Source organism: Bubalus bubalis, chromosome 23 (genome assembly GCF_019923935.1).
Source record: "Bubalus bubalis isolate 160015118507 breed Murrah chromosome 23, NDDB_SH_1, whole genome shotgun sequence".
In the NCBI taxonomy this organism is placed as follows: Eukaryota; Metazoa; Chordata; class Mammalia; order Artiodactyla; family Bovidae; genus Bubalus; species Bubalus bubalis.
This window is the reverse complement of record NC_059179.1, coordinates 38523875-38545371: the sequence shown is the minus strand read 5'-3', so window position 1 is coordinate 38545371 and position 21497 is coordinate 38523875. Positions and strand designations below refer to the sequence as shown.

Here is a 21497-nt window from a genome sequence, read left to right as displayed (position 1 = left end):
TAACAAACCTTAAAAAAAGATTTCAGATGTTACAAGTCTAATTAAAGAGACAGACAAAGCACAGTTTATACTGTAGATTTTTTCTGCAGTTCAATTAATCAGCATGTTTTCTCTTTTAATTAAAACCATTTTAGTAAATTAAAGCCCACAGCAAAACACATATATAATTTGTTTGTAATTAGCTCTTAATTGGTGGTAGTTGAAGCTTAGCACCCTTGGTTTCTTTCTTCATGATTGCCATTTTATTAGCAGCCAGTCATTAATTAATCTTTTTCTAATTAGCTTATAAAACTGTTGATGGCACATTATTGTAAATGTGATTTTAAGTTCAAAGCTTGTTAATAAGCTTTCTTACTTAGAAGAACAGAGATAAAGAAATTGCTGAAAACAGTACTACAGTTCTTTTAAAAAAAAGAAAACTGTCTTTCTGATGGGGACTGTGTAAAGCATCTAACAGCTTATGGTTAATTTTTTTCCCTTACGAATGGAATAAGTTGCTTGATTATAAATGTCTCTATCCAGGAGTAATTTCAACAGTATAACGTCTTTTCTCCCCCCTTTGGAATACTGTAATCTACATATAATTTGAAGCCTTAATAGTCATCATTAAACCAGGTGTTACATAAACTATTTCACTATGAAATCAGAGTTGAGGATATGAATCAAAATATATCTTCTCACACAATACATTTTTTTTAATAAATTGCAAGGTGAATCATATATTTATACATGTAAATATACAATATATGTAATATGTCTATGCAAATATATCTTATATTTCAAAAACAGGGTTTGTTGGGTTATGCCTTGAAGTAAAAACCATTTGGCTTTAACTGATTTGTAGTTAAATAGGTGTTAAATAACAGGTGTTTGTGCAGTTGTGCACACAACATAGATATATGTAGTACACAAACATGGAAACCTGTGCATGCACGTTTTAAGGTGACAGTGAAATTAGGCTGTTCTTTCTAACAGAGGGAAGAAGACTTGATTTAAAGTCAGTATTTAAATGACTGGATATGCCGTAGCTTATTTGCTGTCCTCAGAGCTTCGGCATCTCAGGTATGTCCGTGGAAATGTGCCAGTCCCACTGAAGACATCCTGAATTCACTGCAGCACCTGCCATGTTAACCTGTGGTTTGAATAAAACACATTAGCCACGTCATATTGTTTATTGAAATATACTATCGATTTCATAAAACTTAACTTCATGGTATTCTGAGCTGTTCATCAGTAATTTTGCAAAGTTTTGAAAGTTATTAAAAAGAAAAAAATAAAGCATCATCGGTCCTTGGAAGTGCTTTTTCTTCTTTGCTGTTTGAACTTTGCATGTTATTTCAACTTTGGCTATTTCTCTGCTTGTTTTTAAGAAGGCATTTTATGATGCCTTGCAAGAGACACTAGAAAGGGATAGCTGACAAGGAAAAAATTAAAAATTGGATAAAAAGTAAATGAATAATGTCATATTACCAAAAAGATGAGAGGCTAATTTGTGCCGACTTTTTGCTAATTTTGTTCAAGCCTCAAAATGAGGAGCTGTCACCGTTGTGTGCAGCACTGATGCCAGTGCCAATGATCCATGAAATAAGCTGCCGCTGGCTTTGTTCTGATAAGAATGAACAAATCTGCACAATGTTCGGCTCCCAGAATCTCATTTTCATACTTGCATGCAGGCGAAAAGAAATAAGCTGTTTGCAGGCTTGATTAATCAGACATTGGAGGGGTTTTTGTCTCTTTGATCTCTTTCGTCTCCTAGGTAACTTGCTTGACATTAATGTTGAGCTTGAGTAAAGACAATCAGGAATTGTCGACCAAACTGATATAAAAATTAAAGACCTTAACACTTTAAGTACTCCAGTAATGGTTCCGCTTTACTTCAGAAAACATCTGTTTTCATTTAATTAAAGAACAAAAGAGAATGGCATAAATATTTTTCATAGAGACCTATTATTCCAAAGTTAAAGTATGATAATTGGTATTTTTAAATAAGTGCCTTGAAAGTGTGCAAAAGGGAGGGAAACTTCATAAATCTGTTACAAGCTAGTAATTTGAAGATGAGTAAAATATTTTATGAAATGGATAAGAAGTTTACAGTGATGCTAGATGAAGCTGTTTGAATCAGATTCTTTAAATGATTATCAGCAAACTTTAGCAGGGCAAGGTTTAGCGAGAAAAACTAACTTTATTTTGCAAGTTTGTCTTTTAAAAATCTTGACTATGTTACACGATGTGCCATTATATCTGTTTTACAACCCAATATGATTTACACATGCTCAACCTGTAAAATTGAAAGGAATTAAAAAAGTGTCGCCGTGCATTTGCTTGAGGTTATGCAGACGCTTTTACAAATCTTCCAAGTGGCTGTAGAGATGAACGCCTCAAGGGTCCAGCCGGGGCCCTGCTTTCCCAACCAGCTAAAGCCCTTATCTGAAATCCAAGCAAAGTACCATTAATCTTTCTGAAAGACCTTTTATGGCTTTTAATATATCCCAAATTAGAACATTTTACACCCTTGGTTCCTGAAATATGGTGATAAAAAGCCTTTAGAGCTTAATTTTCCTTACCGCTTGCTCTGACCAATTTGCAGTTCTTTGTGATAATGTTTAGACACCTTAATTAAAATGCAGCAAAATATTGGATGTTCTATATGGAAAATGCTGATACTTTGACGACACACAGAAGAAATTCTGTATATATTTTTATTCTTGAAAAAAATTTCTTCCCACATGGTGTTGCTCTAGTTATCTGATGACCCGAAGCCGTTTTTTAATATAAAAACCATTGACCAGGCTTTTGTGATGTTTACATTGGGCCCAAAGATGCTTTTTTTCTTTTTAGAGACGCAAAAGGGGGATTCTTGGGGACCTATTCTGTTTGTTTGTAATATTGAAACATAGCGTGGTATTCTTTTTCTTCTGGAGCTTGGCTTAGTCTTCTTGCCTGGGAAAACATGTTTCTTCTCAACTGTCTTTTCTGTAGAAGATCTTATGATCCTTTCAGATTTCCAAATATTTCCGTTTTTTTTCTTTTCTCCTTGGGAGTAAGTAAAACACATTCATCTTAAGCATGCAAAGGCCCCAGCATTGATAGGACTTTTCATTATCCTTACAAGCTAAAAGATCCTTTCAGTTAAATACATAGACCAGGCTTGTTTAATGTTTATCAGTTAAAGAACATTTCATTGAACCTAACCCCAGGCAAAATACAGTTAGAAAACACAGACTTTCCTACAAACAAGTCTGTTTGAAAGTATTGCCTATGTACCTAATCGCTTACGCTGTTCAGTCTACAAAACGATGGAGCCCTCCCATGTAAATACATGTTTCTTACGTTGTCATGAAGTATTTTTAAGTTTATTCTGTGTCTTACGTGGTGCGTGTGCATGTGCTCTCAGTCTTATCTGTTATGCTGATTGTGCTGGTTTGGCCTTCATGTTGCTAGAAATTCTCCCTTCTAAGAGTATGTGACTGTGCTGAAAGGACTTCCACGTGAATCAAATGACCACAGTCAGGGTCCAGACATACTGAGATGGTCTTTGGTTTGTCTACTCCAAATCCAGAAAACCCATGTTGGGAAATTTCAGTAAGTTAAAAATATAAGTTGCACCCTAATTTACAACCGTTTCAGGAAATAATTTTGTCTCACGGTTAATGGTACATAGCAGCTGTATAGTTCAGGTCATTTTTGTTTCATACTCAAAAGTATAGGCTCAATTTAAATAGAAGATAAACTAGCTGAGGTGGGGTGATCTCAGCAAAGCTATCGTATATGAGATTTGTATTTGCTGTCTAATACCTAGGAATATAATTAGACAAATACGGAATTCCGTGTTTTACCTTTTGGAGGTGGGAGACAGAGAAGGAGACTATCCTGCACGAATGTGGGGAGACCCGGCGTACCTCTTAAACAGAAGGCGAGCTGTGTGTCCTGATAGTAGGCAGCTCCTTAGGTGCACTTCCTACTCCCCTCGCATCCCCCAGCACCCCTTCGCCAGGTGGAATTGTACTCTGACCAGAGGGCTGTGAGCAGAGACGCTGTGTGCGCTTCTGGACTAAAGCACCGAAGAGCCAGTATGAGCCCCTCCAGCCAGCTCTTCTCCGCCACTGAGACTTGAAAGCCGCATGTTGAGATGCTGGCAGCACCAGATGGAGAGCCTGGCCAGTCCACAGCTGATGTGAAGTGAAACAGAAATAAAAGTTCAGCCAGTGAGATTTGGAAATTTGTCGGATACTACGGTTTTGATTAGCCTAACCCAACAGGCACTAACTTGATTTTTTTTACATTTATGACAAACGGTTGGCTTTTAGTCAATAGGAAATCCATCTTCATGATGAATGATGCCACAGCATTCTTCTGAGCTTTGTTTTCTCCTTCGAAGAGGAAGCTACAGCCCTTTGATTCTTAGCCTTTTCTTAGTTGACTTAAATGAATTGTTCCGTGGTGAAGAACTGAAAGTGAAAAGAGAGCCAAGAGAACAGGGCAGGGATTGAAGCCATCAGATGTAACTGACAGCCCCTTCTCCCTAGCTCCCTCCACCCCAGCCCTCTTGTTCAAAGCCATGTCTGCAGCACCCGCAACAGTGCCTGGCAAAATAATGCATTGGTGCCCTCATGATATTGGTTGCATGAATGTCCTTGTGAGAAAAGATGGTGACAACGGAAGTGGTGCTGGTGTTGGCTTGGGTATCAGGAAGACTCTGACGTGGTCTGTTGTCCCAGGTGGGCTCCCAGCCACAAGCCCTCCTTCCTTCAGTGGCTTTCCTTTGGGTTTCGACCACCTCAGCACACTGGCTTGACTGGCACATTGCTTCCGTCTGCTTACCTTCTTTATGTGTATTCTTTCCTGGACTGAAAAATTGGATCTGTTTTTGTTCTCGTTTGTAAACCCCGGACAGTGCTTGATGACCGCTTATTTCTTTCATCCTAAAAAGAAGCTGTCCTCCAAGGTGAGCTGAAAGGAGTGGCAGGCAAGCCAAACCTCACTTTCCTAGGTCAGCTTCTCTCCTTACACGTGAGCCCCTAACTGCCTGCCGTGCCTCACTGTCGGCAAGCAGGTCCCCAAACCTTGGGCTCTGATGCTTTGGCCGGAGAGTGGCTTCTGAGTCCTTTCCTCTCGTCCACAAGTCTGCCGGCTGCTGAAACGCAGTAGGCTGCTGTCAGAGAAAAGGAAAGCAACACCAGGAAGAGATTTTTGTAGCCTTTGTTGTTTTAACAGATACTTTTGAGCCTTCCATGTAGGTGGGCATTTTAAAAATTAGAGCCCACTAAAAACAGAAGAGCCCCATGCCTGTCTTGGAGACACTCACTGAGGAACAGCTCTGTGGCCAGAGGGCCATGGAGAGTCCACTGTCAGAACTGTAGGCTGTGGCGTAGAAGCTGAAGGGCTGGAGAAATACAAAAACGAAGATGGTGTTGGGTTGAGTTAGAGGAGTCTTGCGGGGCGGGGCCGAGAGGACGCTTTATTCTGCTGGGACCTTTAGGACTGGGGCAGATGAGTGGAAGGAGTGTGAAGGGGGCTGCTGGCAGGGAACGCTGTGGTCCTGGGGCCCCGCCTTTTTGCCTCCTGGCACCCCTTATATTCTTTTTTCTGTCAGTGAGTGAAAAGCGATTGCCCATCACACAAACTGTGTTTATCAAGTAGTAATTAGCTTTCCCGTGTTTTATTAATCACATCTATGACTGCCAATCCGAGCTTCTGATCAGTGTGAGATAACGGGTGCGCCCATACCGAGTTGCTATAATTCTAGCCCAAAGCAAAGACACTGGATGTCTCTGTCAGCCTGTGCTGCCTTATCAGGGTAAATTCCTGTCTGTCCTACTGAAATGCTGAAAGCGCTTCAAGATCTTCATCCACAGGCCTGGTGGGCCCTCGAGGGGCCTTGGTGTGGGAAGGCGCTCCATCCGGGAGACTGGCATAGCTAGGGTGAAGGGCTGGCTGAGGGAGCAGAGGAGAAAAGGGACTGCGTCTTTGCATTTGTGCTGGTACTTTGGCGGTTTCAGAGGCCCAAGCATTAAGAATTTCCATTCTTAGCACGTGTAAAGTAAGGTTGACCTGGCTTTCTTACCCACAAATTCTCGAGTATCTGTATCATTGTAATTCTTGTATCAGCTAGAATATTTATTTTCACTTTTTCTTGTTTGTAATTCTTAGCTTGGTGTAAAAATTGCCAAAGCTATTGCCTGCCACAACTTCGTGAAAGCCAAAAAGGAGGCTGAAAATTCACAGGTTGCACGAAAAAAGAAGAAACTTGCCTGGGGGTGAGTTTTAAGAATTTTTTTTAAATTAGTGATTCTGCCAACTTCATAGCAATTACAGAAATCCTGTGATGCATTTTGTGAATCCAGTTTGTGCATAATTGTTATTCATTTTATTCTTTGGATCTTTGCTGCATGTTTATCAGATTATAAATATAGGGGCATGTCTTCATCCTATTTGATATTTATTTTGTAATTGATGGAAATTACATCAATTTCCATCGCGAAATTTACCGCGAAAACTTTTTAAAGTTTATTTTACTTTGGCACTTAGTAAACATGTTACTTCAGTAAAGTATTTAGAAATGAATCGAGATTTTCATGTTCTTCATTTTAGATTTGAAGCAAAGAAGAGGTGGGAAACCAAAAGCAACATGGGATATATGTGACTTGCCAGAGTTCTTCAAGACCTTTGAGGCTTCACTCGAGTCTTCAGTTGCTCAATTTACTAAAAAAGATTTTGTCAGAAAATTAATGGAAATAGAAAAAATAAGCATAAAATTTGGGAGTTGATTATCAAATCGTTTTTCAGTCTTTTTCTAAAGAGTCTATCCCACTGAAATGAGTGAAATGGACCATCCCATTATTTGTGCAAGTAATCTAAGCATATATACAGGGGGAAAAAAAAAGATAGGATTTATTTATTTATTTATATAGACCTCCAGTATAAGATCAGTTTTACTTTCCTCCATCTGCTGGAGCATAGCCAGTGAGCCCCTGGTACTTTCTTATCTGCACTCAGTGTAACTGCACTCACTCTGGAGCTGTTTTTAAGATGGGCATTTGTTTATAATGGATTAGTCATAGTGGAAGAAAGATCCTGTGTTTACAAATGCCTTTATCTTAATGTTACAAAAGTAATTATCGGTTCTTTATTATAGGCAGTAGAGTTGATATTTCATAGTAACATAATAAAGGTAATTGATTAATCTTTGTGTACCTTCAGGTTAAATAACACCATTTTAAAAAAGGACAGAATCTAACAGTATTTGGAGAATGATTTAAATTCAGGTTCTCTGCCTGGAAATGTCTTCCTAAATCTCTCTCAGCCATGTCACTCTTTAAATTATGAGATGGTTCTTGGAGAAATTGATATAATGGTTCTAGACAGTGATAACTCCAGACATTGAAACCTTGAACCTTCTAAGAACAAACATGATTGGACTGTTTTCACTCCTCTCCCCCATTGCTCCGGGAACCACTGAGTGCTTGCATACGGATAAAGAAGACTGGCGCCCTGCTAAGTGGCTTTCACTACAGGTGTGTTTCAGAGTCCCAACTAGAAAGGGCTTTGAGAAATTGTCTCAAGCTGGTGGACAAGCCCACAGCTGGATGCTGTGATTTTTTTTTTTTTTTTTGGCAGGCCTGGGTTATTTTGGCAGCTCCCTCTTGGTGCCCAGTCTAGGTAAAGAACTGCTTATTGTGGTTTCCATCTTGTTCCTTCCTGCTACTTCATCAGAAGTTTTCTAACCATCTGATAAACTTTCTCTCTGTTGGTAGTATAAATTCAGGAACATAGAAGATGAATCATGGTGATGGTATTATTTTGTTAATTTTAGACTTACAAATAGTAACCAAATTTTAGTAATTTATGGTGACATATTTAATGTTTTTTTCCTGTTCTGGAATAAGTGAGCACCTTGTTGCTATTTGAAAGAACAAAAATCATATCTTGCTTCCGTTTAGATGATGAAAACTAATATAGTAGAGAAAGTGAGATTTTAGGAAATTGTGTCCCTACTTATGGACTTCATTGTGAAAAGATATTCAGACCAAGTATTGGAAAATCTTATATTTTAAGACAATATTCCCTGTTGAGTTTTATAGATACAATCATACAGCCTTCACCTGTAACATCTTACTTTAGGCTCTTAGAAGGTGAATGCAAACTTAGAATATAGGAGATTTTCCTCTAAAAAAAAGACTCAGCATGGGGGAAATATCTATTGGTTTTGTCTGAAACATGAAAAACGTTCTCTTTGAGCAAGCAGGTAGTGGAACATTCTCATGTTTGGGGCTCCAAGACAGTCGTCCCGCCTGCATTGTCTGCTCGCCTTTTCCCACTGACCTACTTCCTTAGCACGTTTCCTGACCCCTATGGGCACAGTTCCCCTCTCTTCTCATAGTGAGGCCTGGCCAGAGTGGTCACCTTTAGGGTCTGGTTTGGGAGCCCCTGACCCAAAGTCCAGCTGTCTAAACCCTTCTTCCACCTGCCCTGGGGCCAGCAGTCACTCATTCCTTCCACTCAGGAGTCCCACTTGGATGAGGACATTTTCCCTGAGTGGATGGCATTATGGTGGAATCAGGTCTCAGGGGATTCATTGGATAAGAGGAGCCATGTTGCAGAAGTCCCTTTCCCTTCGAGTCCTGGCTTGTGAAAGAGTCCAAAATCATCCAGCAGAAGAAGGAGTGGGAGGGGAAGAGGATTTGAGGAAGAGGAAGGCACTGGTTTTCTTGGGTTAGCCCTGCTGGCATATCATTTGGGACCACTCTATTTTTAATCTGCTTTAATTTGAATTTTCCTCATTAAAGCATTAAAATGGGGACATTATTCTTAGAAAACCCAGATTGCCCCAAAAGTATAGTCATTTGTCCTCTCCGTTTGGTGACAGTGAAATAAGGATTCTCTTTGGATCAGTAATAATTTCAGTTCCTGAAGCTTTAACATGTGCATTTACTACCATCAGAATGCCTGAATTAGATTAGTAATGTAAATGTCAGTTATTGTTAACTGAGATTAATATGTTTCAGGCCATGGGTATGCCATTAATGTAACTATGATTTACTGTTTGAGTACTTCAGGCTAAAACACCTTACTAAAGAACAATAATTTTGGGCTTTGCAGCCCTGGTTCTGAGAAGTAAAGTTGATAGTGCATTCCTCCTTGGAAGCCCTCAGGATGTTTCTGATTTTCCGCAGAACATTCTCATTTCTTTCACCAAAAGGAGAGTTTGAATATATAATCTCAGGTTTGCTATAATTAGTTCTGATGACAGACCTAAATACCTTGGCCCAAACTGTAAATCAGTAGTTAAACAGGTTTCTGCAACTGATCATAAATCTCAAACTCCATATTTTAAATGCGCTAATTTTTTTTAGAGAGACAGCTAAGGAAGGAGCAGGCCAAGGACAGGAATAAAATGTTACCTGAACTTTGGCTAACAGCTTAAAATTTCATCTTTAAAATGTACTGAGTTCCCTGATGCCTTTTGTCTAAAATGTTATCTTGTAAATATTGTAATAACTTAGCGTATTCTTCACTCTGATAAGACAAGTTTGAACTTAATTCTTTTTTATGTTATTTTATTTATTTATTTATTTGGCAAGCAGGAGCTGCCCCGGCTGCTGTAATCGGGCTTCTCGTTGCGGTGGCTTCTCTTGTTGCAGAGCAGGGGCTCTGGAGCACAGGCTTGGTAGTTTTGACTCATGGGCTTAGGTGCTCCGAGGCACGTGGGGTCTTCCTAGCCCAGGATCGGACCTGCGTCTGTTGCATTGGCAGACGGATTCTTTACAACTGAGCCACCAGGGGAACCCCTGAACTTAAGATGAATATTAATTTTCAGATGTTCAAATTTTCATTTGTTGGGTAAATATGTCACATTTTTAGAAAGGTATGTCCTGCTAAACTATAAAAAACTATCGGGTTGATCCTTAAAAAAATTGCTGACAGTTGGCATCTTACTTCAGAGGTCAGCTTTGAGGAAACAAGGTAATAACCTTAATATCTGGCCCCATTTTGGAAAATTAGTGAAACCTGGTTAACTTCAGAACCAGCTGAAATAATTCAAGTTTTTCCATGTTGTCAGAAGTTGCTTTATTTTTAGTATCTGGCAGAGCAGCAAATGCTCTGCATGTCAATTTAATGTTTTTTGAAGCCAACTGTTTATTCATTGGCTTAAAATTTACACTCTACTGAAATCTTTGCCTTGACTTCCATGAAACAAATAGTAATATTTGGACAAAATATGTGCACGAAAATCTTTTTCCAAGACCAAGTGTAGATTAGTATTTGTGGCATCAATGCCTTCTATCATGGTAATAGATCAAAAAAAAAAAAAAAAAAAAAACTTTGAAAAGGCTAAGTCAAAACCAGGACAGTGCAGTTCAAGGAATTAATTTTTATTATGAAATAATCAGAGCATGTTTCTAGATTTTCAGGTTTTTAAACTGCTAAGAAATGGAATCTCTATAGAATAAATTTCAGTGAACTGTCAAAAGATTATTTTATTGATCTACGTATTTATTCTTGACCTTGATAACATTCTGAGACCGTGAGACCTGTTTTTCCATTTTTGAGGGTGGGGTGCTCTGTAGATTTTGATAAAACGAGTAGAGCTGCATTCTTTAGTCTTTATTATTTTATCCTCCCTCCATATTACTCACTGTAAAAGACGCATTCGTGCATCACGCACTCGTTCAATGCTGTGGCTGTAATCAGCACAAAGACTGACTGGACAAAGGATTCCCAACTCCAGTTAAGAACATGGAAGCACGTAGCAGATCAAGATGCTGTGGAGAAACTCAGGAGTCAAACCATCTGTGCCCTTGGGTCTCAGTGAAGTATATTGTTTCTTCATCTCCTCTGATCTGTGAGCGTTCTAGGGATGTGTGTTCATTTTGCTAGAATTTCTTCAGACACAGCAGTACTATCAGAGAGCTTCTGGCCACTCTAGCTTTTGTGACCTTGATCCCTGGAACACAACCACAGGCCTTTGATGGGACTATCCATTAAATGCCATGTAGTATGCTGGGTGTTTAGATGTGCTTTTCAAATCAAGAATTAGCTGAGAGATAATCATCTTTTTATTAGCATTAGTAATTCCTTTTTACATTCAAGTAAGAAAGCATAAGAGTTTTCTGAGTAGGATGGAATTTAGAAAAAAATTAAGTACATACCTTTTATGTCCAGACCAGGTTTCTTAAGGAAACAGAATAAAAGGGACTGAAAGGAAGGGAAGGTAGAGTGTCCAAGAAAAGCCTTGGCTCCTGGCTGCTGCTGCCCCAGGGTCCTTCCTGTGTCCTCTCTGGCATCATTCTAGAAGGCCCAGCCCACACCCCCGCCCGGGGCCCATGGGCCGCCTCTTGCTGAATTGCTGCTGGGGGCCTGCTCTGTGACAGGTATGGAATGAGGTAATCTTTTCCCACCTCTAATTTCTGAAAGGTGTGTCTGTCCAGTTATTACTTGTTCATTGAACTGAAAGGTTCAGAAAGCAACAGCTCTGGTACAAGCTGTAATTATTGATGTCTGTTTCATATTCATCTGTAAGTTCTGGCATTTGATCAAGAAGCTAATATATCACTTCATTTTCAGGCTGAATATGCCTCAGCTATAAACGTTATATTTTTTGATGGATAGTATACAATTACAACTGCCCAGAATAAAAAGTGTTTTCATTTGTAATGTGAGTGATACTAGAAGTAATTATGGATGTCACAAGGAGTAGTGAAACAATGAAGCCTTGCGTTGCTTCAAGTTCCTCCCCACTTAATATCTGAGAGACATTCACTGAACCTACCCTGTTAGACACTAGGCTAACTCATGCCGATGCAAAAGCGAACACGCACAGTCTGCTAGGGAATGTTTAGGAAGCGTGTTTTGGACAACTTGATTTTCAGGTAGGCTGTTAATACAAAGGGACTTCCCAGGTGGTTCAAGTGGTAAAGAGTCCACCTGCCACTGCAGGACACATAGGCAGGAAACGTGGGTTCAATCCCTGGGTGGGGAAGATCCCCTGGAGGTGGAAATGGCTACCCACTCCAGTATTCTTGCCTGGAAAACCCAAGAAATAACCTGGAAGAAAAGTGAAAGTGAAAGTCACTCGGTTGTGTCTGGCTCTTTGCGACCCCATGGACTATACAGTCCATGGAATTCTCCAGGCCAGAATACTGGAGTGGGTAGCCTTTCCCTTCTCCAGGGGATCTTCCCAATCCAGGGATTGAACCCAGGTCTGCATTGCAGGCGGATTCTTTACCAGCTGAGCCACAAGGGAAGCCCAAGAAATAACCTACATATAATAAATAACCTAGATGTAAAATTTTTCATTACATGGGCACACGTTCTTTTCTCTGCAGGATGTGAAGTCTCGCTGGTTAGCTTGGCTACAGTCATTCACTAGCTTAGCACTCACCTCACAGGGACTGACACCCTGACTTTCACCATATTTTGTAGCCTCACACAGAGGTGAGGCCCACTGAGGTGAAACGGGAATGAATGCAGCTGTTTTGTACAACACTCCGTAATTTAAAGCTTAGGTTTTCTTAGGCTGTATCAACACGTCCTTCATTCTACAATGGCTATGTCACAGTGCCTGCCCAGGGTAGGGAAATGTTAACTACTGCAGTAAATATGCCCCTGAACTACAATGACTCGAACAGTAGAAGTCTCTTTGCTGCTCACGGGACAGGGGACATCCCTATCAGTGGGGGGCTCTCCTCACAGTCATACAGAGATCCAGGTTAAACAGTAGCTCTCTGACTTTCTTTTCTTAATAAATCTGGGGGTCACCATCCCAGCCAACAGGAAGGGAAGAAGCCACAGAGGAACACTCGAGGAGGTTATAGAAGGGAATGGGTTACTTCTGCTCACACTGTACCAGCTAGAACCTCATTACTTCACGTAACTGCATCAGAGGCTGGAAAATGTAGACTGTTTCCCTGGAAGGAGGGGAAATACATTTAGTAAACTGCTAGCCATGTCTGCCACATCCATGACCATCACATATGACCTTGATGTGTGGTATGACCTCGATGTGTAGTATCCAGGTGATGCTAAGACATGTTGAACACCACAAACTACTACTTGTGACTTGATGTAAGCATTGTACTTGGATATTTTGACAGAGCTGATCAGAAAGCCTCTCATGTTTGTCAAGTAATGTGCATGGTAGATAGAGGTCTCAAGCATCTCCTACGATGTATGGGAAATCCTGAAGTAGAGTCACATTTCAGCAAGGCTCAAATGAGAATGTAGTTGCCATCTGGAAAGTTGGCCAAGGTCATAGGAAAGGCGATGCTTCAGTCAAGTCAGATCAGTTGCTCAGTCGTGTCCGACCCTTTGCGACCCCATGGACTGCAGCACGCCAGGCTTCCCTTCCATCACCAACTCTCAGAGCTTGCTCAAACTCATGTCCATTGAGTCGGTGATGCCATCCTACCATCTCATCCTCTATCATCCCCTTCTCCTGCATTCAATCTTTTCCAGCATCAGGGTCTTTTCGTATGAGTCAGTTCTTCACATCAGGTGGCCAAAGTTTTGGAGTTTCAGCTTCAGTGTCAGTCCTTCCAATGAAGATTCAGGACTGATTTCCTTTAGGCTGAACTGGTAGGATCTCCTTGCAGTCCAAGGGACCCTCAACAGTCTTCTTATGGGAGGGTGTTTGGACTTAGGTCTCTAGGGAGTGAGGATGCATCAGCATATATTAAACAAGAGATGTACATGTTGGCATATGAGAGATGGTGGTTTAGGAGTCAGGCCTGAAGCTAGGACAGCTAGGGTATTTCAGTACCCTGGGGAGGAACTGATGAGACCCTAAACCAAGGCTGTGGGAACTGTGGGGAAAGCGTGAATGCTGGAAGTTTTTGCAGGGAAGACTTGACAACATTTGTTGACTGCACAGGGGCGTGGTAGGGTTGGGTGCCCATGGATGGTGATGTGGGTTGAATGAAGCAGGTGGCAGAGAGCAGGTAATATAGGTAGAGTTTAGTAATTTAGTTGTGTGAAATCAGACATTTAATAATAACCCTGATGCTGGGGAAGATTGAAGGCAGGAGGAGAAGCGGGTAACAGGATGAGATGGTTGGATGGCATCACTGACTTAATGGACATGAGTTTGAGCAAACTCCAGGAGATGGTGAAGGGCAGGGAAGCCTGGCACGCTGCAGTCCATGGGGTCGCAAAGAGTTGGGCGTGACTTAGAAACTACATATTCAGGATTGTAGATGATACTTAGACACACTGTGTCCAGCCAAACACCATGGAATTTCCTTCTGGAAGGTCAGAAGAGAAGGCTGTTGAAGAAAACAGGTAGAGGCTTATTTAAAAGATGGGATGTCAACAGCAACACAACACCGCTGAGCCACTGAGCAAGGTTAACAGTGGCATCAGAAAGCCTGGTGATCTGGGTCAAATCCAAGATTTAAATCTGGATCCCAATAGGTGGTGCCTCAGATCAGGTTTCCTAGAAGTAATGTCCCAGATGTCTTCTGAAAGCAATTTATAAATGTGTGCATTTCTGGAAACACCTGTAAGGGAGAGAGTGAAGCCCATGAGGAAGTGAAAGAGCTGGTCAGGCCATGGCCCTGTGAACCACTCACCTCAAAGGAACTGGCTCCTCACACCCTCAGCCCAGTCAGCCGGGGGCTGTGGGTCTTTCCTGGTGCACCACTGCCCTGGGCAAGGGGGCCTCCCTTGGTGGAGGGCACTTCTGTCAAAGAGGGGCAGCCTGGCACTGCTATTGGGCTGTAGCAGCAGCTGGGGGATGGATAAACCCCGCCAGCCCCATACACACACACACAGCAAAGTGAGGTGGATGTGTGTGTGGACACAGGTCAGACGGTCCTGACCATGGCGGCAGGCTCAGCTCTACCCAGAGGAGGTTATTTGAACCAACAGCATGGGCTGGTGGCTTGAAGACAGAAGGGTTTAAAGAATCTGCCTCTTATCTGATAGGGCTTCCCTGATAGCTCAGTTGGTAAAGAATCCACCTGCAATGCAGGAGACCCAGGTTCAATTCCTGGGTCAGAAAGATCTGCTGGAGAAGGGATAGGCCACCCACTCCAGTATTCTGGCCTAGAAAATTCCATGGGCTGTATGGTCTATGGGGTCACAGAGTTGAACATGACTGAGTGACTTTCCCTTTCACTTGTCTGATATCTTGATTACATGAGAAACAGAGATGCCTGGTAGTGGTGGGTAGAAGCCTGCTGGATTCGAAATCAGAAGTGATTATTGACTCCAGTAATAAATGAAACCCCTTAATAACTGTCCCTGAGATGTATGAAAATTAAGCTGCTTAAAGGTTTTAAAAACTCATGACCAGGGACTTCCCTGGCAGTCTAGTGGTTAATACTCTGTGCTGCCAGTGCAGGGGGTACTGTTCAGGGAACTAAGATCCCACATGCCTTGTGGCACAGCAAAAGATTAAAAAAAAATCTCATTAGCACTTGGAAGCACACCCATGAGCAACTGTGAGTACAGCAGGTGCTGTCCAAGGGTTTGGACACTGGATAAAGGATAGAAATTGAAACCATCTACTACTAGAAGACATTTGCTTAAATAGGTATATATCTTATAGTTGCAGATCATTTCAATTTCTATCCTTTTTCCAGCTTCCCGGGTGGCGCTTGTTGTAAAGAACCTGCCTGCCAATGCAGAAGACATAAGAGACACATGTTTGATCTCTGGGTCAGGAAGATTCCCTGGAGGAGGGCATGGGAACCCCCTCTAGTATTCTTGTCTGGAGAATCCCCATGGACAGAGGAGTCTGGCAGGCTACAGTCCATAGGGTCAAAGAGTCGGACACAACTGAAGTGACTTAAAATAGGTAGATAAATGTATGTACATATTTTGATATGTACATATAGTTACAGACAGGAGGAGCTCCCAAAGTAAGTTCGCTGGAACCTTGGGCCATTAAGAAAAACAGGTTTCTGTGGTCAAATGCATTTGGGAACCATTGCATGTTATTGCCACTGTGACCTTGAGAGCTGTGACTTTATCAGCACTTCAAGGCCTCTGAGAAGTCAGTAAGCCTCTGCTGGTGTTTATCACAATGCTTCTCAAATTTGTTGAACACTGTGATCTTTTTTTTTTCCCACCCACCACTTATTAACAATCCACATGTTTACTTACAACACTCTGGGAAACGCAAAACCTAACTGCACAACATCTAGAATAGTAACATTTTAGAGTATATAACACTTCTCTTGCTCTGGGGGAAACCTGTCTGGGAAGGGCCTCTGTGCTTTCTCCCTTTAGATTTTCGCTGAACCACACCCCTGCCCCAATCCCACCCATTCCCATCCTCTACTCCCGAGTTTTCCTTGATATTTCTTTCCAGGGCATGGAGATCATATCCTCTGTACCCTTATAGTGTATAGATTTTTGAGTCCAACCCAAACCTACTGAGCATGTGGCTTGGAACAGTTTTGTTTGATTTTAAAGGTCTCTGTGGTTTTTAATGCAGCTAGACTGGTACAGAATTACAGGCCAATATTTTATGTGGATGGAAGGATGGTGGATGGATGGATGGTTGGATGAGTGATTGTATACATACCTGGTCCTTCCAGTCAAACCATTTGAATTCTTGATGTCCTTATTAAATAATCATGGCTGATTGAGAATATAAGCCTCGGGACTATTGTTACTGTTCTACTGAAAAAAACTTTTGAACATGTTGAGAATCATTACAGTTTGTCCCCTACATACAAATAAATTTCATTCCTAGAGCTGAAGGATCATCAGCAGTAGGAGATGAGGGCAAGCTGCAATTTTACTCACGCCTGATGTTGATGAAATGCGTGTTTGCATCTTATAAAGTTCTCAACTTGATGGTTCATATGTAGGGGACTTTCTGTATTGTATATGCTCCTGCCTTAAAGAGACACCTTAATTTTACATGCATCATATAAGTCTAGCAGGTTGAAAAGTTAAAATGTTTTTCATTATACTTTCATTATATTCTTGGAAGCATCTCTCTAAAGAAGTGAATACATGTTATATATTTTTTATAGAGGAGGAAACTGAGATGCTGGGAGATTTAGGAGAGAACTCTAAAGCAAGCAGACCCTCTCTATAGCATACAAGAGCCAGGGTAAGGGCCCTGGCCAGGCCTTTGCTCTTTCTCCCTCTTCCAGTGATTCTTAAAGTATGATCCATGAACTACCAGCAAGCAGAAGAATCACTTGTTAGAAATGTAAACTTCCCCGTGTAGGAAGCTGGGATGGAAGAGACGAAAACAAGCCAATGAAACTTGCACATCTTATCACAAGATGGAGCTTCCCTCGTGACTCAGCTGGTAAAGAATTTTCCTGCAATGCGGGAGACCTGAGTTTGATCCCTGGCTTGGGAAGATCCTCTGGAGAAGGAAAAGGCTACCTACTCCAGTATTCTGGCCTGGAGAATTCCATGGACTACAGTCCATGGGGTCGCAAAGAGTTGAACACAACTGAGCGACTTTTACTTTCACTTTTCTTTCACTTATCACAAACCATAGGGAGAGAGGGATACCTCAGTATAAAAATACTGAGTCTAATTCCATTAATATAAATGCTCATATCCCCAAACAGGCTGGCTGTACTCATAAGCCACTTTCATTAAAGGAAAAAAGAAAAAAAAAAGGCCGGAAAAAGAAAGGTTCCGTGTCAAAGAACTCAATTGGAATCCTCGCTTGGTCCTCGCTTCCTTGCCAGCAGTGCTCAAAAAGAAAGAAGAAAATCCGAAGTCCGTGTGCATAAAAGTTCCATTCCCCATGGCAGAGGGTTTAATTAAAATCTTCAGATGTTTCTCTGCAGCTTGGAAGGCATTTTTTATGAAATTCATATATTACTAGAAGTGGCTCCAACAATTCTCGAGGTCAAAAGCTTTGTAAATGACATCAGTGGATCAGGAGCTTACCGCCCTCTTCAGGATCTCTGTCCTGGTTTCTTTGCCTTCAGTCTTGTGGCGGAAAGGACTGACTGCTCCAGGAGGCAGTGGGGTGTTTTCCAAACGTGCAAATGACAGAATCCAGAAGAAATGGACTTCCCCATGTGTTCTTCCCTGATTCAGTAAATATGTGTTGAGGGCTCGTCACATGCCAGGTCCAAGTGGAAGCACTGAGGATACAGCAGTGAGCAAAACAGACAAATCCTGAAAATCATGGAGCTTGTATTTTAGTGGGGAACACAGATCATAAACAAACTAGACAGCATTCCGGTGGTTCCTGGGGTGAGCTCCTGGGCCGGCAGCCCCTGGCAGATGGAGAAATGCATGTTCTCAAGTTCTAGGACAGACACTGATGTGACAAACCCTTCAGGTGACGCTGATGTACACTCAAGTTTGAGTACTCACGTGGTAAGAAGCTATGGAGAAAAGGAGAGCATCCAGAGTGGGTGTGGCTGATACCAGCAAGTGTTAAAACAGTGAAGCCATTATCCCTGGACTCTGGAGGAGCCCAGATTCCAATATCAGCACTCCCACTATGAACTATGTCCCCTCAAACACGTCAACCTCTCTGTGTCTTGGGTCTCCTCCTGAAAAATGGAGATACGAATAGTACCTATCTTATAGGACTGTGAGGATTAAAGAAAATGATGAATATGAAAGTGCTCAGGGGACTTCTCTGGTGGTCCTGTACTCCCAATGTAGGAGTTCCGGGTTCAATCCCTGGTCAGGGAACTAGATCCACATGCCACAACTGAGTTTGCATGTCGCAAACTGAATAAGGTCCTGCCTGGTGCAACTAAGACCTGGTACAACCAAATAAATAAATAAATAGTTTAAAATAGTTTAAAGATCCTGACACATGGCAAATCATATCCTCATAGGGAGATAGTTCTCTGGGGGTTTCTTGCATTACTGCCATTTTGCAAGCATGGTGCTAACTACCGTTTGTTGCAAACTATTTTTGTGAGAGTGTTTGTATATAAACAGGATTCCCTGATGGCTCAGCAGGTAAAGAATCTGCCTGCAATGTACATAACATGGGTTCGATTCCTGGGTCAGGAAGATTCCCTGGAAAAGGACATGGCAACCCACTCCAGTATCCTTGCCTGGGAAATCTCATGGACAGAGGAGCCTAGAGGGCTACAGTCCACAAAGTTGTAAAGTGTCCTACATGCCTGAGCATGCACACACATGTATGCACATTGTGTATAAGCAGCCTTAGAAGACAGAGATTGAGATAGTGTCTCTCTCTGGGGCAAAGAGCAGCCGTGCTTCCTGTCCAGTATAATAAAGAATGTCCTCCTTTGGAGCTAAGGCAGCCAAGCTTACTCTCTTTATAAAGATCCAGTTCTCTAAGGAACTTTAATGAAAGCCATGCAGGGCAAGTGTCATCACACCCTCTTAGTATCACACTATTGGAACCAGTGCAAAAAGTGCTGAGACAGTGGCTATTGCTTGTGAGTACAATAAGTCCCCTACATAAGAACCTTCAAGTTGTGGACTTTCAAAGATGTGAATGTGCAATTTACTAGTGAAGATCTGATAAAACTGAAGGCCTAGAGGAAGGACAAAGAGAGATAAGAAGAAGAAGAAGTACCTGAAGGACCAAAGAGATTCCCTTTGCCTTTGCAAGAAATGGCAAAGGGATTTTCCTGACTTGAGGAGGCACTGTTAGATTTTTGAGACACAGGGTCCAAACGTAGAACTGTACATGAAGGTTGCAACAGCCGTACAGAATGCAATCCAGTGCTGCCGTGTCTTCTATGACGGGAAGAAAAGAGCTACTACTCAGACATACTGGATTTTCTTTTTTTAAAAAACAGGATAGATAGAATTGAATCCAGCAAGAAACCAGAACTTATGCCATCAACATCAGTTGTGAGTGAGATTGCAGCTTGCCCTCTGTCTCCTATTGCTGTTGATCCTTCAGCTCGACCACCTCCCACCTCTTATCCCTCCTCCGGTCAGTAACTCTTCTTGCCCGTTCACTCGCTGCCAGCTCCTGGATGCCAGTGGCTGTACTGTACTACTGTACTTTTCCAGGTGCTGCGCTATAAGATGAAAAATGTTTACTTTTTTGTTTTTATATATTATTTGTGAGAAAGTATTACAAACCTACTACAGTACAGTCCTATATAGCTGATTGTGTTAGTTGGGTACCTAAGCTAACTTTGTTGGACTTATGGACAACTTGGACTTATGAACACACTCTCAGAACTGAACTCATTCATATGCAGGGGATTTACTGTAATAAATTGTCCTTGGTCTCTGACCCAGGAGTCTAGTATCCTCTAGCAACATCCATGAAACAGTAGCAAGCTGACTTGCTGGCTTTAAATAGGGTGGAATCTCAGCCCTTTCAGAGCTCTTGATGGTAACATATGAATGTTTCTCTGAAGCTGTGATAGTATTGCTGCTGTTATTCCCCATTGTGCCAAATTTCATAATAAAAATACACCTGGCGACTCCAGCCTTCAGAGAGTTTCCTAATGACCCAAAGAGGTTAAATATCTATGTAAAGATGACATGAAAGACAGTAAAGCAGGTTTGAATCTAGGTTCTGGACTCTTACCCACTATGGGAATTCTCTAAGCCTCAATATCTTATTTGTCAAGTAGTGTTAGTAATGATGCTTATTGTGTGAACTTGTTGTGGGCATTAAGATAATGCATGTAGAAAGTTTAGCCTAAGGCCTGGTGTGCAGTAAACACTCAGTTATCATTTGCTGGCATTACTATATGTTGTGTATACAATATGATCAGAGCATTTTCTACCCTCTCCCTGGATCTTTGGGGAAGTCATTCCCCAATACTGTACCACATTCCAGGCAGAAGCTGCCTTTCAACTATCCAAACACCTACTCAGTGTATTCCTGGATTCTGTCCAAAAAAATTCTCCAAATTCAGCTCCTATAGATGGGGTAGAGGACTGACTTTAGAGGCAGAAAGCTCTCATTTCATATATAATTTGAGGTTTAATAGGATAATATAATAATTTGAAGTTTATATGGTTCAGTTCAATTCAGTCGCTCAGTCGTGTCCGACTCTTTGCAACCCCATGGACTGTAGTATGCCAGGCTTCCCTGTCTATCACCAACTCCTAGAGCTTGCTCAAACTCAGGTCCATTGAGTCAGTGTTACCATCCAACCATCTCATCCTCTGTCTTCCCCTTCTCCTCCTGCCTTTAATCTTTCCCAGCATCAGGGTCTTTTCCAGTGAGTCAGGTCTTTGCATCAGGTGGCCAAAGTATTGCAGCTGCAGCTTCAGTATCAGTCCTTCCAATGAATATTCAGGACTGATCTCCTTTAGGATGGACCGGTTGGATCTCCTTGCAGTCCAAGGGACTCTCAAGAGTCTTCTCCAACACCACAGTTCAAAAGCATCAATTCTTTGGCGCTCAGCTTTCTTTATGGTCCAACTCTCACATCCATACATGACTACTGGAAAAACCATAGCTTTACTACAGACCTTTGTTGGCAAAGTAATGTCTCTGCTTTTTAACATGCTGTCTAGGTTGGTCATAGCTTTTCTTCCCAGGAGCAAGAATCTTGTAATATCATGGCTGCTGTCACCATCTGCAGTGATTTTGGAGCCCAAGA

At 41.7% G+C, this 21497-nt stretch overlaps 1 protein-coding gene and 1 long non-coding RNA gene across 10 annotated transcripts in view; both read left to right on the top strand.

Annotated features, from left to right (window-relative positions):
- Positions 1-6775, top strand: part of FAM204A (family with sequence similarity 204 member A) — a 28984-nt gene extending 22209 nt beyond the window's left edge. For all 9 annotated transcript variants that reach the window (XM_006043219.3, XM_006043215.3, XM_044935414.1 and 6 more), the window contains 2 exons: positions 6151-6257; positions 6592-6775. In XM_006043219.3, coding sequence (XP_006043281.3) covers positions 6151-6257; positions 6592-6643 — 159 coding nt within the window. In that variant the 3' untranslated portion in view covers positions 6644-6775. The remainder of the gene's footprint in view (positions 1-6150; positions 6258-6591) is intronic.
- A 113-nt stretch (positions 6776-6888) lies between these two features.
- LOC123331455 lies at positions 6889-11655 on the top strand. Its single transcript, XR_006548103.1, has 2 exons — positions 6889-7514; positions 11164-11655. It is a non-coding gene; the product is annotated as an uncharacterized LOC123331455 (long non-coding RNA).
- Positions 11656-21497: the final 9842 nt, after the last annotated feature.